The sequence below is a fragment of the Pipistrellus hanaki genome, assembly GCF_964339955.1.
Source record: "Pipistrellus hanaki genome assembly, chromosome: 1".
Classification (NCBI taxonomy): Eukaryota; Metazoa; Chordata; class Mammalia; order Chiroptera; family Vespertilionidae; genus Pipistrellus; species Pipistrellus hanaki.
The window spans coordinates 122,154,719-122,171,785 of record NC_140503.1 but is presented as its reverse complement, the minus strand read 5'-3'; the positions used below and the strand labels follow the sequence as shown (position 1 = coordinate 122,171,785).

At 37.5% G+C, this 17,067-nt stretch overlaps 1 protein-coding gene across 2 annotated transcripts in view; it reads left to right on the top strand.

The window, feature by feature from the left end:
• The window catches only part of NEBL (nebulette), a 368,782-nt gene that overhangs the window by 191,763 nt on the left and 159,952 nt on the right, over positions 1–17,067 (top strand). For both annotated transcript variants that reach the window (XM_084868235.1, XM_084868233.1), the window contains exon 4: positions 470–577. In XM_084868235.1, coding sequence (XP_084724361.1) covers positions 470–577 — 108 coding nt within the window. The remainder of the gene's footprint in view (positions 1–469; positions 578–17,067) is intronic.

The following is a 17,067-nucleotide window of genomic DNA, read 5'->3' as shown; positions in this document are numbered from 1 at the left end:
ACCGACAAGACGGGCACAGGAGCTGGAGATTAAGCTTTCTTTTTCCATGTTTTTCTTCAGCAGTGGTACAACTATTAATGGCGATGATAATATAACTACTACAGAGCGCTTGCTTGCTTGCTATTGGCTGGGTAGGACTACTGTATTAGATTTGATCCTATCCTCAGGACCTATGAAATAGCGCTATTTAAATACTGTGGTTGCCATCTTATGGAGAAGACCTCTGAGGCACAGAGTGGTTAAGCAACTTGCCTAAGATCACAAGTCAGTAGAGCGGCTGGGCTATAAACCAGTCAGTCTGGCTAGGCCCCTGCCTCTCACTGTGCCACTTGCTGAGAGAGCTGTGTCTGGAGTAATTGCTTCCAATTTTAGCAGCTTTTTTGGCGCTGTCCTATCCTGAGTGGGGTTTGTGATTCCTCTGTTTTCTTTTTCTTTCTTTTATCCCCCTCCCCCATCCCTATCCCATTAGGTCAAGTACAAAAGAGATTTTGAAGAAAGCAAAGGGCGGGGCTTCAGCATCGTAACCGACACACCGGAACTGCAGAGGCTGAAGAGGACACAGGAACAAATCAGTAACGTAGGTGACTGTTTAATGATGTCATAGCCCTAACTTGTGTTTCTGGATGAGAAAGTGAGATTGGGTGACTTGGAAGTATTCTTGTTGCTTTGGTGTATACGAAATACTCATTGTACTCATATAATATGCCAAGCTCTTCTGTGAAATGTCTTCTCTTTGATTTTATCACAGGTATTTAGAACCTACACCTCAATAACAATCTCTATATTTCTTTAACTTAAAAGAAGTTGTTATTATTTAACATTTTATTCAATAGGACTTTCATAGCTAAGTTAAAAAAACCTGACAGTTTATTTATTTACTTATTTATTTATTTTTTTGCTGTGGATAAACATACAAAAATATACATATAAAGTCAAGTATCTTGAAGAATCTCATATTTGCTAATTATGTTTATATAACATTTCATACTTTAATTTAGATACTTGTAGAAATGAAGCATTACACCTCATTTTAAAAATAAACATTTATATAGGAAATTACTTTAAATTTGAAAGCTGCGTCTTGCTCACCAATATGTTTTTTTTTTCTTTTAAGAAAAGTGAGACTAACAAGTTCAAAGCATATTAGGTACCGAAAAGTATTAATTCAATACTTATTACTAGTGGACAAACAGCTAATCTTACTTTTTATAATTTATGTCTGTGATTATGATTCTTCCAAAGGATTATATAAAGTTTGTTAAGGTGTATTTTATTAAGAAAAAATTAGTTCAATGTTAGGTATTCAAGAGGAAATATTAATGAAATCAACAACTGTGTACATAAAAGTGTGCAAATATGCATTTTTCTTGAGAAGTTTATCTTGTGTGTCATGTGTAGTCACTAAACTTTGTATAATATATATAAATGTTATGTTATGTAGCCTTAATTTCCAGGACATGTTTAATTAGCAAATGGTTTTAAACTCATTGATACATGGCCATCATCATTATGTATAGAGTGACAATTGGCAGATAGAAAAGTATATAATTTGAGAAAGAATTTTGTCAAAAGTTCAAAAACAGAATAATGTTTAAAAAACATGTATCGTGTTTCCCCAAAAATAAGACATCCTCCGAAAATAAGACCTACTTACAGGTTTCCTTCTGAGTGAAATATAAGGCATCCCCCCCAAAATAAGCCCCCCCTAGGCTAAACATGAGAGATTTGGTCCACTGATTCTGAAAGAAATGGAGTCACAAGAAATTCATCAGGAAATTCAGGAATTGGATTGTTATGATGATGTTCCAGAAGATGATGACATGATTGTCATTGAATAAATGAGTAAATTCTTGATACTGTAGGATTCAGTTTGTCTGGTTTGTGTTGACAACTATCGTACTGTATACAGGTAATAAATTTCCTTTATTTTCATTTAACAATAAATGTGTACCGTATTCTTCTTCATGGAAAAATAAGACATCCCCTGAAAATAAGACCTAGGGCATCTTTGGGAGCAAAAATTAATATAAGACACTGTCTTATTTTCGGGGAAACAGGGTAGGGTGTGAAAGGAGGCAGAGTAAACACTTTTTCTTTCATATTTCCTGACATTTATCCATTATTTGCTCTTTAAATGGACATTTTGTTTTAGGAAGGATTTTTTTTTTCCTTCGAAGAGAAAGGGATGAATTTTAAGGATTCATGACTTCTGTCCTTTAGTTTTTCTACTTGATCTCAACAAACCCCACTCATGAATACTGAAGATCACTTCCCTCCTCCGTCTTCCTCTTCTTTTTATTCTTTCCTTAAACCAAAACTGATATATTAAAATATATTTTATTGATTTTTTTACAGAGAGGAAGGGAGAGAGAGAGTTAGAAACATCAGAGAGAGTCATCAATCAGCTGCCTCCTGCACGCCCCCTACTGGGCATGTGCCTGCAACCAAGGTACATGCCCCTAACCGGAATCGAACCTGGGACCCTTCAGTCCGCAGGCCGACGCTCTATCCATTGAGCCAAACTGGTTTTGGCCAAAACTGATATTTTACTTTTAAAAATGCAATATAAATATATATTTCACTGGCAGTTACATTGTGTCTCTTTTTTGTGTGCATTATTTTGGGGAACTTTTATTAAAAATTTAAAAATGATGCTACACAAAACAAAACTATAAATCTTCAACTATCACAGAAATTTCTTTCAAAAAGAGTTAAACACTTCTGCTAAAGATATCCATGGTGACAGCTAACATAAAGACTGCAGTTGGATTGAAAGGTAAGCCTTTTAATTTATATTCAAATTCAGTCAGTATTCGTGTTTAATAAGAAAAGAACTGATCATTTCATCAACCTTTATCATTGGCAGGAATATGCATTTTATTCAATACCAAAGGCTGTTTGCAGACTCACTCTTCGTCATGCAAAAACCCTTGTCACACAGGTATGTGTATATGAATGTATATATCATATACAGTACATAATAGTATGTAAAAATACTATTTAGATTAAGCGTATAGTTTAGACAATGCTGGTTTTTAAAAGCTTGTAATTTAGATACCTTAATATTTTTGTAATTGTCTCAATATTAACAACCATAGAAATCTTGCAAGTAATACTTAAAGCATGATGAGTGAGGCATGTGAATATTTGGATAGTAGCAAAAAACATAGATTTCATAATATTACTGGTAGAGATTTATTCTTGAAGAAGGGAAGCTGTTAAGTATTCTGAGTGAATTTATTATTCACTTAGAAATGCTGCAACTTTATGAACTTTTTCCGTGATCTCATGGGGTTTTCCATATTAGCTAAAGACTTTGTGTGTGTGTGTGTGTGTGTGTGTGTGTGTGTGTGTGTGTAAGAAACATGGGTTAATCTGAAAGCTGGTATGTTGGCCAGTTCCATTTTCCACATTACTTTCAGATAAACCCAAACACTGAAATATACTGGCCAAATGCAGACAGCTGTTTTTGACAGTGGCCTGGCCTGTGTCTGCTTTGAGATGGAGAAGGTGAGAAAATGTCCAGACTGGACAGACATCAGACTCTTTCTGCTGGAGGTGCTGGGAGGCTCATCCTGGAAATTATTAGGGCTATGAGATTTGAGCTCCAAGTTTAATGCAGGATGACGTAGGTGGGTTAACTAAGCCAGGGTCTTCACAATCTTTATTTTTCCATTTGCTTCATTTTCTTACTTGTTTTTACTTTATTTAACTTTGAATGTTGTCTGAATCCCCCTTCCCCTTTTATTTAATTTATTGGGTGACACTGGTTAACAAAATTACACAGATATCAGGTGCACAATTTCACCACACATCATCTGTACACTGTATTGTGTGTTCACCACCCCAAGTCAAGTCTCCTTCCATCACTATTTATTCCCTGTTATTCCCTCTTTCACCCCCCCGCCCCTTTCCCCTGGCAATCACCACACTGTTATCCGTGTCCATGAGTTTCTTCTTTTCTTTCTCCCCCACACCCCCCGCCTCAATCTGTCTGGATCTTTCTAAGCTGCCTTTAATCCCCTTTGGACTAAAGAAAGTATAAAGACATAAAACAGGGGATTTAATGACACTCCTAGGTGTTTTGGGTAATATGTTATGGATGAATGGGCATTTTTGATTGCTTGTGTCTGTGTCAGTTACATGAGAAATTTTTCACACACTTTCATAATCATTTGTCCAGGATCTGAAATCATTTGGAAACGCCCACTCAGTCTGCATATGTTGGTGAGGTGTGGGATAAAATACAGCTATACATTAGAAATTGTGTGTAATGAAAGGGTGAGAGTGGGTTTAGCCTTGACTTACTTCTTTGGGGATCTGTAATGACAACATACTGAACCTGAGAGATTTATTAAATGCTGCAATTTAAAATTCTTCTGCTATATTACTCAGTAGAGCTGCAGAAAGAATAAGAAAAGAGGTCAGATTACAGAATGTTCTGAATAATTGGAAAGAAACAATTAAATTCCAAATAAAAAAATTTTTTTATGTGACATTTCAGAAGATGTCTTAGTATCTCCCCCACTCTGCCTTCTCAGCCCAATCTTGGGCGTAAATTCACAAGTGACAGAATTATCCTAGTACAGCTCCACAATTTTTTTTTTTTTACTTAGTGTTGATTTCTAGGAAAAGGTTCTTAAAGGACAGTGAACAAACATGAATTGAGGAATTTCTGTGCTGGATATTTTTAAAAACATGTTTTTTTCTGTTGTCCATGTAGCTCTGGCGTGTGTGGGTAATTATAATTCAGGTGATTACACTTTCATATTTAGAAGTAGTGCATTCAGGGAAGTAGCAGCAGGAGAGCAAGGCAGAATCACGACCAACATCGAGGGACTCATCCAGCCTTGAGAAGGCTCCTGATGTATTTCATTCTGCCTGCTCAGACACTAATATAAGCTGCACTTTCAATTAGCCGAGACAGTCTGTGGATAAATTGTGAAATGAAATGGTGAAGTTCAACTCCGAGAGATATTTACAATCTTTGGGCAGTAGATAGAATTTAGATGCTTATTTTCAAATTTGTTTCAGGTGGCAGAGAAATATTTTATAAAGGGGAAGAGCCGCAGATGACAAAACTTGTATTTTACAGACTGACTGAAATAGTAACTGTACCATTGTGTGATTTGTCAAAATTTGTTCTTGTCCTCAACTCACAGAGGAAATAATTGTGTGTATCTGTGTGCATGTGTGTGTGCCTGTGTGTGCTGGCTTCAGTGGGAATCTTTAGACCCCTTTTCCTAGATCACTGATGGCACAGAGGGTACTGTTTTTACCTGCTCTATATCCTTCCCCTTCCCCTGCCAGAATCTATAATTTTGGTTCTCTCTCCTGTTTCCCAAATACGTGTTTTGCTACCATTTTCAATTTTGCATACCTATTCAAAAGAAATGCTTACTGAATTTAGAAGAAAAGCTAAGATTGAAGTCTTTAAAAAAAAAAAACTTTATGGAACAAAGAGTGTCTCTGTAATTTGATATTAAAATGCAATTATTTTTAGTTTCTTTTTGATGTGGCTACATCGTTTTTCATTGACTTCTTAGAATGCAAAATAAATTATATGCTCATTAATAAGCTTGAGTGAATACTGTTGATTTGATTTCCTAAGACTTTATGAGTTAACTTAAAAATATTAGATTGTTAGAGGTAAACATGACCTAATAATTAAATACCAGGGTCTATGGACTATTAAAAGATTAGATTCAAAGTTGGGTTGAGTGTAAGGGTGAGCATGCAGGGAGGTATGACTATCTAGGGATCTGGTCTCTGTTTGTAATTTAAATAAATCATTTTGACAGAGACTGACTGAGGCCATGTTCAGGCTGCTGACAGTGTGAAATTGAGTTGTATGGTGGACAGAAGACAAGCAGTCAAGGAAAATCCCCAAAGGCAAATTTTGTTATGTAATTGGGTCAACTCATGCATGAGAAATGCATGCTAATTGTAAACTGGTGGCAAAATTAGAGTATATGAGGCAATTAGATCTTATGTGAACCTGCACAATTGACGTAGGACTTTTCTAAGTTTTAATATTTGGCAAACATTAACAGTGGTTTTTGTTTTTGTTTTTTTAAAGGCAAGAAAGGTAAAAGTTAGAAAGTCATTTAATATTGAAATTAAAATATCTGTTAATTTTGTTACTTTACACAAAAAACATAAGTTTTATAATGAAAACTTACATGAAATCTAATTTTGAGTACTAAAATGTAGTACACTAAATTTGAAAGGAGAATGGGATGGCATTTTTGTAACAAACCATAACTGGATTGATTAACATAGATGACTGATTATGAGGTCAATGGTTTTGATTTAAGCTCTTGGTGTCTGTTATTTTCATGGAGCAAATTTACTTGTTACTTTAGTGGATCATACTTTATCTCCAACTTATCTCAACCAGTGACTCTGATGCATTTTTGACTAAAAGTGGGTCAGAGCATTATTTTATAGCAAAGATTAACTATGTCAAAGAAAGTGATAGGACAATAACATATATTTTCTTTCCAATACCTAACACATGTATGAATACTTTATTCATTTCAAAAGACTGACATATCCCGTCTAATTAGAGCCTCTGAACAACCTCTCCTTGGGGAAAGCATTTCTATAAGGAATGCTTATACTTTCACGAGAAAAAATGTATGGAAAATTACCTTGTGGTCCTTTCTCATTTCCAAATCTGTGGTTTCCCTAACACCTGGTTTTGCTTTATTTTTCCACCTAGGGCAGAACTTCAAAGGTTGATCTCTTCTTTTTATCCTCAATTTTTTAGCCACAGTCACTTAAAGAAACAAATACAACCCAGACCAGTAATTACTTGTGCATGGCAAGTACAAGAGTTGTGGTTATAAAATGGCATTGTCTGAAAGGGAAGGCTTGGGAAGGGGCCCCTATAATAAAAGAATTAACACGTATGAATTCTTTTTGGAAACAAAGATGAAGGATCCAGCAAATGATTTCTGAAGATCGTCTTTTGTGAAATCCCTTTTCCCCATCCCTCCCCTTTTTTCAGTCCTGCAGCGTTTAGGCCCTTTTCCCGCCTGAGTTCTTGCAGGAGCCTCCTAATTGGCCTTATCTCCTTCCAGGCTCTTTCCGCTCCTTCCATTGCATCTTAAACACTCTCACCGTATGATTTTCCAAAATATCTGTTTCATTAAGACCCTCATTATGACCCAGTAAAATTTTTTCCTTGGACCTCCACTTTGAGGAGGATAACATCTAATCTCTTTAAGCCCTTTAATTCTGACTCTAAGGACCCTCCATAATCTGCTTCTAAATTATTTCACCTCATCTGTCACTGTCCTTCAACACTATTCTCTCATTTGTTTTAGGCCTGGCCAGCTAATTTGTTTTAGGATTTTGCATGAGTCATTCCTCTTGTTTGGATCAATTTCACACTACCCATGAGTGACATCCCCACCCCTTGATCCTAGACACACTCTCAGACCCCGGCTACAGAGAGCTCACGGAATCACGATAGTGTTTTGTAGGATAGCACTATTATCTGTACTACTCATTTCACACACCACATTCCACATTTTGGCTTTAATTAGCATTTCACATGATATGTGTTTTACCTTTCTAAATTCATGAAGATGAAGATTCTTCATTCTTTTTCAATTTATTTTTTGTATACCCAAGAATGCATATCATGGCACTTTGTGCCTTACCTTTCTTGTCATGTCCTTAATTTAGGCCCTCGATGGCCTTGCTTGAGCTGTATCTCTTGACTGTTCTCACCTGTCATGGTACTGCCTCTTCTCCCTCTATTGGTGGTTACTTGCTAGGTTCCTAAAACACACATCTAATCATGTCACTCTCTTCCTTAAAATATGTCCTTGGTTCCCCATTGCCTTTGGGATAGAATGCAAAAACTTTAGCAAGGGGTATGCGGCTGTCCCTGTTCAGTGCCAGCTGAGGTCTCCAGCCGAGGTGTCTGTCTTGGACTTGAGCCCTATGCACTTCAGACTTCTGCCTGGAAGGTTTATCTGCACACTTTCCGTATCCCTGCTCAGCTCGGAGGCTGCCTTCTCTGCCCTGGCCTTGCTCTTCCCCTCCCCAACCTGGCAGTCTGACTCTACAGCTGCTTTAGGTGCTTTCTTCCTCCTAGACCAGTGGTCGGCAAACGCGGCTCGTGAGCCACATGTGGCTCTTTGGCCCCTTGAGTGTGGCTCTGCGTTAGAACCACTTCTTCGAAATAGACTCGCCCAGGCCGAAAACCGACCCCTGGCATGAGCCACGAAGTTTCAATCACACTGTACTTGCGTGCCCGCACGTGGTATTTTGCCGAAGAGCCACACTCAAGGGGCCAAAGACTGAACTCTGAAGAGTTGGGCTGTGTCTTTTTCTCTGTAACCCAGGACCTAACACACAGCTAAAATTAATAAACTGATTAATTGACTTCTCGTGCCAGCAAATCTTTTTTCCCATTGCTTCTCACTCTGCCCAAGCAAAGTTGCCAGTTCTGAGACTTACTCAGGACAACTCCTGATAAATACACACATTTTGATACTTAGAGTAGTGAATATCTCTCAAATTGTATGCATTTCATTTTATAATGGCAATTTAATAAGGATTATTAAATCTTTCTAGATTTATTTTAATAAAACATCTATTAAAACATCTATGTAAATATCACATTGATTTTCTTCCTTAAAACTTTCAGATCTTTCCTTCATTCCATCATTCTCTAGCATAAAATAATTATCTAATAAATCTTTGTACAGTGAATGACTGAATTTTATTAAGGATATGTGTATATTTTTGTATTTCCTCAAAACATTTTTTTTTTTCTTTTTCAAAAGAGTCTGCCTTCCCATCCACCTCTAGGCAAATAAAAAGTTTCTTAGGATTCAATACAGAATTCACTACAGAACTGCTAATACCTAGCACAGTGGTTGGCAAACCGCGGCTCACTAGCCACATGCAGCTCTTTGTCCCCTTGAGTGTGGCTCTTCCACAAAATACCACGCGCACGTACAGTGCCATCGAAACTTCGTGGCCCATGCGCAGAAGTCAGTTTTTGGCCTGGGCTAGTCTATTTTGAAGAAGTGGTTCCAACGCGGAGCCACACTCAAGGGGCCGCGGTTTGCCGACCACTGACTTAGAATAACTCTACACATAGCAGGTACTCAGTAAATCTGTGTTGAGTATATGAATGAATCATTGATATTAAAAATATTGACTACTTTTGCATATTCTTTCTCTTGAAACTTCTCTTTGCAAGAGAGGGAGTTTTTAAAATTGCTTTGAATTACATTTGTTTTGTAAACACCTATTTTGCACTTAAATATTTCTCTAGTTTCAGCAACAGATTATAGCAGCTTTCTGTCAGTAAAGCAGGACCAATTGCTTTCTGATGTAGCATCTAAAAATTTCATAATATTATAAATGCAAGGGCTACCCCTGTTTTAAAATATCAGAGCCAGGGGATTCTTTTAGGTGTCTAAGCCCCTGAGAAAAATAGGACTCCCGTTAGTCTCCTCAGGCTTTTGCCATCACAAAATACCCCTGGCTGTGTGGCTTACACCGCTGCAGTTTATTTCCTCGGAGTTTTAAAAGCTGGAAGTTCCAGATCAAATCAAGAAGGGTGCTTTCTGGTCATAGCTCTCTTCCTGGCTTGCAGATGGCCACTTTCTTACTGTGTCCTGACATGACCTTTATTCCTCTCTGCCTGTGCGTGAGAGAAAGAGGTCTCTGGTGTCTCTTCCTCTTCTTGGAAGGGCACTAACTGAATAGGATAAGGGCCCCACCTGATGACCTCATTTAACCTGATTCCTTTCTTAATCAGCTTAACAATAACCCACAACCTTCGGACCAACTTAACCTGATTCCTTTCTTAAAGGCTCCATCTCAAAATACACTCACATGGGTGTTAGAGCTTCACAATTTGAATTTGGGCTGGGGACACACAATTCAGTTCACAATAGGCCAAAAGGAGGAATGATCTGCATATATCACAGGGTAATTTGAAGATAATTAAGTAACATTTTGTAACTAGGGAGGTGGATGCCACTACCTGTTACATTCCGGGAAAACTTATACAATCGGTTTTAATTTTCCCCGTCATATAAAATTAGTTTTTAATTTTTCCTGTTTTCAAACTGAACAATCTTAACTAAAAAACAAAATTCCTCTTAGGATCTATTTCCAATTCTTTATTGGCTCTTTCAAGCCTCTTTCTTACTTGTGGTTTTTGAGTCATAGTCATTTACAAAAGCAAAGATAACTTAGAGTAGTACCAATGATGTTTTTGAGGTTTTCAGGTCTCAGTTGAGCTTTGTAGATTACTCACAAGCCCTGTGCTGGCAGTTTGGCCTGGGCAGGTGTGAAAAAATAGGAGGGAAGAGGTGTGACAATAGGAAATAAATATTCATATGTCACAGGGAAAGTCTAATAAAGATTAACTTTTTTAAAAAAGTCTAAATTTCTGGTGCATTATAGAGATTTAAATGTTAAAAAGTGTCTGACTTTTCTACCAGATTCTATTATAACCCTTGGAACACTCCCATGGAGAGTACATGCATACTATACTAAATGTTAAAGGAAAACCAGAAATCTTACATATATATTTGTGCAGTCTCCAAATGAAACTATCCTTAATAATTATGCCACCGAATTGTAATTTCAGGGATATTTAGAAGTAAGTTTAAAACCTGTTGTGTTAGTTAATAAGTGTAATAGTCAACTATCATTTCAACTTATTAGGAGGTCATGAGTCAAGGGAGACATACAGAGATTTGATTAAAATCCTTTGGTACTAACCCAAATCGAGTTTATACCATTAAAAAAGATTGCATGATTGCAAGTTAGAAGCAAAAACTTAAAAAAAAAAATTATATGCCCATATGATCTCTAGTTTGCATTTCATTTTCCCCGAAGAATTGTGTTATATTGTTTTTCTTTAGTTTTTGCTTGTACTTTCTGTTATAGCTCCCCCCCCCCCCCACTGATGTTAAGACTGTTTTGATGCCTTTTGTTCCTGTGCGTAGAATTATAGGCAATGCTGCTTGTAAAAGCATATCTCTAAATTTCTGCTTGGAGGACGTACTGTTTTGTGAAGTACCTCGTGACTTGGTTCCAAGGACAAGAGCAAGAAATTATGATCATTTTCTTTTGTTTGCTCATCTTTCGGATGGACCTTTCCGCTTGTAGCTATCCTGATTGTAACAAAGTCAACCTTTAATTTGTTTGAATTAAGCTTTTGCACCATTGCATTCTTATAATTACACAAGTGTCAGAATGTGCTTGTGTTTATTAAACTATGAAAAAGAGTATAGATTTAGAAAAAAGAATAAGAGGAAAAAAACCTTTAAAATATTGTGTTCTTTTGGAAACTTACTTTTTTTTTTTTTTTTTTTTTTTTTGTAGAGAGAATTGATTTTCCCAAATGGATTTAAATATTTACTTTTGTTGGGTAATTTATTATGAGGCCTCTGAGGGCAAGTGACATTTCTTGTTTATGTCTGGACGCAGTGCTTTGACTATAAAGAATAAGATCAAAGTGGGAGTGGCCTTCGCAGTTACTTTACATTGCAGAGGCGTTCATTTAACATTTGCTGTGGATATCACGTCGCACCAGGCCTGTGGATTGCAGAAAAAATGGGGAGCACTTTTTGTGTGGGCTTTAGACTAATGCTAGGACACAGGCAGTGGCTGGGAGAGGCTTTCATGGTGAAGGAGAGCCTCAGTGCAAGGGGGTCCGTGAGGGAGAGAATGGTGTTGGATTAAGCAAGGGAAGGAAGGGAGGGATATGATGAGGTTAGGAACACCCGGCAGCTACTTGTTAGAGCACATAGAGAGACATTGCTGAAGTGCAGATTGAGACAAGATTGTTGAAAGAGGTGTATCATATTTTCAAATGTGCATATTTTTGATATCTACAAATAAAAAAAAAACTCTTTAAAGAAACCACTTTTGGAAACAATTATTGGGCTTATCAGACATTTTCAGTGTTTACTTTGTGCTAGGCACTTTGTTGGAGGTGGGTGGAGTGGGGTAGAATGCAGAGTAAAATAGATATGACCCCTGACCTTGCAGAGCTTGCAGTTTATCTTCTAACAGGTGAGCAGGTCATTGCTGCACAGAGTGATAAATGGTTGTTAGAGGGAGGTTTGGGAAGTAAAGGAGTTGAAACCTTACCACAGGTATTTGAAAATAGTTTTTGAAGAATTTAACTGAATCATTCTTTTTTTTTTTTTTTGAGTAGTGGTTCATACTGTTCTTTTGTAAATTGGTGCTATCAATTTTACTTTTAAGTTTGCCTATCTCCTTATGTATTCCCTGCCTGTCAATACGGGTTTCCAGAAAATATCATTTAAATCCATCAAACCATAGTATAACGTATAAATTATAAAAAAAATGCTCATTCATAGAAGAGTATTGATCTTCAAACATTAATTTCAGGATGGTTAAAAAAAAATCCATATAAATTTCTGCATGTATTTAGAAATTCAGACATATGTTCTTCTCTCTTTTGGTTTTCAGTGCTTTCTCAGTTGATGGGTTTTGAAAATTAAACTAAGGCCATATTTTCTTTACCTCTTTTCCCAACCTTGGTAGTGATACTTCCAAAATAAAATTTGTTTATAATCCAGTCCAAAATATTGAGAAAACATTTTGCCTTTAAAACACATCCACGAATCCACAGGAGCCTCGCATGAACCTGTGATGTGTAGGCTTCCCATGCACACGGAGAGTGTACAGAGAGTTTGAGCGCAGAGCCACCGAGAGGAAATGATAAACATTGCTTAGTGCTGTTTGGTTTCCACCTTGGGCGATCTTGGCCCAGTCTGTGCTGACAACGAACCTCTGGGACGCCCCCTCAGTGCTGTGGGGTCTTTTCCTGCCAAATATTGTTCTCTTGCAAGATTAAATAGCCGAATCAGCGTGGCCCAAATCTTGATCCTGCTGAGAGTATTAAGACTCCTGCAGGTTGTAATACAGATTAGCTGGTGAGAGCTCTGTTGGAGAAATAAAGTGAGTTTCTCTAAATGAATTTAGCAACTGCTGTGAACCTTTTTGTGTCCTCCAGCATGAGAGAGTATGCTGGCAGTTAACCATTTATTTTCCTCCATTTTTCCAAAAGTTGTTCCAGTCCACCCGTGGTCATTTATTGTAAACATTTTCATAACTTTATTTATCATTTATGTTTTGCTAGATAAGGCATTTGACATATTAAATTACTATGTACTGTGAAGGGCAGATCATTGTTGACTTTACTTATTTAAGGAGGGAAACCATTATACTAACAAAATTAATTTAATATCATTCTTATAATGGAATAAACCATACCCCTGGGTTTTTTAGAGCGCACTGGTTAGCATATTGCATTCTGATAATAGGCTTTATGCTATTGGTCAAAAAGTTGTGAAATAACTAGCAAGAGGCAGAACTGATGGCTAACAATATTTACATTGCTTCCCTCTCTGTTCTATTGCTATTTTTGCTCCTAGGGTTGGTTGATAACATTTGAAGTTTCTAAATTCTACAAAGATTATGAGTCTTTCCCTTAAATGAAATAAAGAAAGAAATCAACAGCAATGACACTAAATGCTAAAGCATAAGACACACAGACAACCTGAAAATAATTAGCAGTTTGTTAGATTTCCTGGTTGCTGCCTTCTGCGTAAGCTCATAAAACTCTTTTCTCTTTTGGGGGCTCCTTACTTCACTTATATCTGAAGTATGTGCTCAGTCTGTTTACAAGGCAGTCCTCCCATCTGCTCCCTACATTATTACCCATTTGTCTCTTGACACCTCTGTGTGTGTGTGTGTGTGTGTGTGTGTGTGTGATTTCCCAGTACAAATGTCTGTGACTGTGATTGTAAATGGCAAAGCATGACACAACTGTAGTGCCATTGAACGGATAAGTGTTGGCTTTACTTCTAAAGATCTCCTTTGATTGTTACTGTGAATATTACAATAATAAAATGAAAAGATAAATAATTAATCAAATTATGTTTTAGCTTGTTGCCATAAATATACCAAACACTGGGGGTAAGGAGTGTCCTGAGAGAAGGCTGAGCAGTAGCAGTCTGGCATCTTTTAGCCTGTTTTCATAGAATAGCCTATATTCTGCAGTTATCCTCTGTGAGAGTGTTAGACAAAGTACCAACCGATCTTAAGTCTGTTTCCTGAATACTGTGGAAGTTAGCTTGCTACTCTACCATGCTGTTGGTGAAAGAATTGGGGCCAGAGCCAAGGTCTTCTGCTCCCTAATCTGGTTTCCCTTTTTTGGACACATGATTCTCAGTCACCTTTTTGGCATTGCTGAAATTGGAGTCATTCAGAAATAAACTGTCAAAGTGCATTGAAAGTGTCTTAAGTACTAACCTGTAAATCCTCTAAAATATCATTAATGGCTCAAAAATGTGTCAAGCGGACAAAACATGAATATGTTATCCTTACTAACTGCCCATGGGATTTCTGTGCCCAGGATCCGTGACTTGAGTCTCAAAATATGAACACTGTATCCTTTTTTAAGTTATGAAATATATCACAGGTATAAATAGTCTATATAGGAACTCATGTACAGTTTCAAGAATAATAGTAAGATGTACACCATATACCTACCACCCAACTTAAGAAATAGGGCATTTTGGGAACCTTTGAAGGCCCCTCACTAGTGACCGGTAACATAAGGGCCACTGCATCTTGAAAACACGGATTTTCACAGTGGAATGATGACAAGGTAATATGAAACCCAGTTCCCATTTTTGGAAACAGCATATGGATTTTGGAGAAAACGTCCTTGGTTTCTTGCACCATTAAAGCTCATAAAGTCTGTAGGGCTTGTCCTTATTCAGCCACTCAGGACTCGGGCACGAGCTTGTTGGTCACTGCGTCACTGTGCAACCTGTTTGGACTTAGGTGTCACCCCCTGAATGGGGGTGGGAACAAACATCCATGAAGGCTCACTCTGTGCTGGGCACAGCCTTTCACATTTGCTATTCATTCGTTGTTCTCACCAGTCCCTACAAATAGCTGTCATTGTCCTGACATCCCAGATGAAACAAGCTCAGAGAGGATGAATCAATGGTTTAAACGCACACAATCAGTGAAGAACAGAGCAGGACTTGAGTCCAGCTTTTTTTCTGACTTTAAAATGCACGATTTCCCCTCTATACCACCATTTTGGGACCATATCTTACACGTTAAAGCCAGAACCCTTGTGCCATAGAGTAAATGTCACAGATATAAGCTTCTTGATGTTGGTTGCAGAATTAATTTATCCTTAAGTGGCATTTGGGAGATTACATAAGACCAAATGTAGAAATTTCAATTTTCTTGATTGTGAGAACATGAGTAGAATGTTTCACTCATACATTCCTTTATGTGCTGGGATACAGGATGGCTTTGCCTCAGAATGGGATTTGTTCATGTGACACCTGATGTTAATGTTGAATACATAATCACCTTCAGGATAGACTTACCTTTCTTGTTCTACCCTCCTTTGGAGGTGCCTGCTAGGCACTGTTTCAGGAGCTGAGGATGCAAGATCTTATTGACAGTATTTTCAAAAGTTAGATGACAAAGCAGAGTGCAGCTAACTTTGACTCAAAAATGAACTGCCTCTTGCCTAATAAGCAGGCCAGAGATCGTGGACATTGATCCACACAGACCACTCTTCAGCGATATTCCAAGGGTTCCTGTGGCCTCAGACACTGTCTGGAAGTAATAATTTTTGGCAACATCTGAGGGTGCTTGTCCGAGATTATTTACTCTGACTCCTAAAGTCAGAATGCAAAGGAAGAAAAGCCTAGTAGTTGAATAGTTTTAAATGACTTAGTTTTGTCTGTGTAAGGAATTAAGGATCCTAGTTAAAGACAAAGGAAGTTAGTTTTGAGTTGTAGCAAAATATGTAGATAAGAAAAAAAGAAATAATTTCCTACCATATTGTGGGTTATACAGTAAAGGCTCTTTTAACTCTTAAATTAACCGATTTAGGAAGAGCCTTACATTGAAATCATGGTGCTTCTTTCTCCCTGCATCTCATGTAGGAATGATAATATTTAATGCTTATTTTAAGCTGAGAGGATCAAGGAGAGTAGGATAGAAAAGCCCTTTGAGTGACATAGAAAAAAAAGGCACCATTAAATAAAAACATGAAATTGAGCTTTCTCTGTGGAGACAGGCAAATGGAGGGATGACTGGCTTTCCCTTTGTCCTTTTACACTTTCATCAAAACGTAATAGAGAAACACAAAGAAAACAGGGTAGTCTGTCTTGGGAGAGCCAGGAAACGTGTGTGCCCTGCTGCAGAGGAGGGGAAGGCTGGGTGTGTGTTACTGGGCTGTTCTGCGCTTGGCAGGTCCTCTCTTCAGTCCCTCCAGATCACACATCCAAAGCCACGTGGTAGTAATTGTTCCAGAGGATTCCAAAATGTAATAGACAGAAAGTGGTATTTTTTTTTTAAAGGGCAAGAAGAGGTCAGGGGGAGAAATAATTGAACATATGTAATACTTTCAACAGTAAAGATTAAAAAAAAATAAAGTAGACCCTGGAAATCCAAAAAATAAATAAATAAAGAATATTTGAGATGATGTAATGTTTATGGCCTTGAAAGAGTTAACCTTATTAAGGTGGGAGAACTATTGAACAATGTTGTATTACAAGGTCATTTTGAAGGACAGAATAGGCAATAATTAAAACAGGCAGAAATTAAGCCACAATGAACAGTAATCCTAAAGAAAATTAAAACACAGAAAGCACTGCATTATTTATTTGGTCTCAGTGGGAATGAGTGCGAGGCAGCTGGCTTTCTGCTTTTTGGAATGTTTGTAGACCTAGAGAAGGAGCTGTTAATCAGGTTTAAGCTCTTTTAATTCTTGCTCTTAGGCCAGACCTAACTGCAAAGTGAAGTGGGGAAGAAACAGTTTACTGTGTGGCTCGGGCAGGAAAGGAGCCAGAGTGACAAGACTTGAGCTTGGATTCTGCCTGTACTAATTACATCACCACCACCCACCATTTCCTAGGTTCTTTTCTTAGCAGATCTTTGGGCCTCAAAGATTTTAGAGGCAGGAAAGGCTGGATTCAAATGTCAGCATCTCCTTTCATTGCTGGTTAC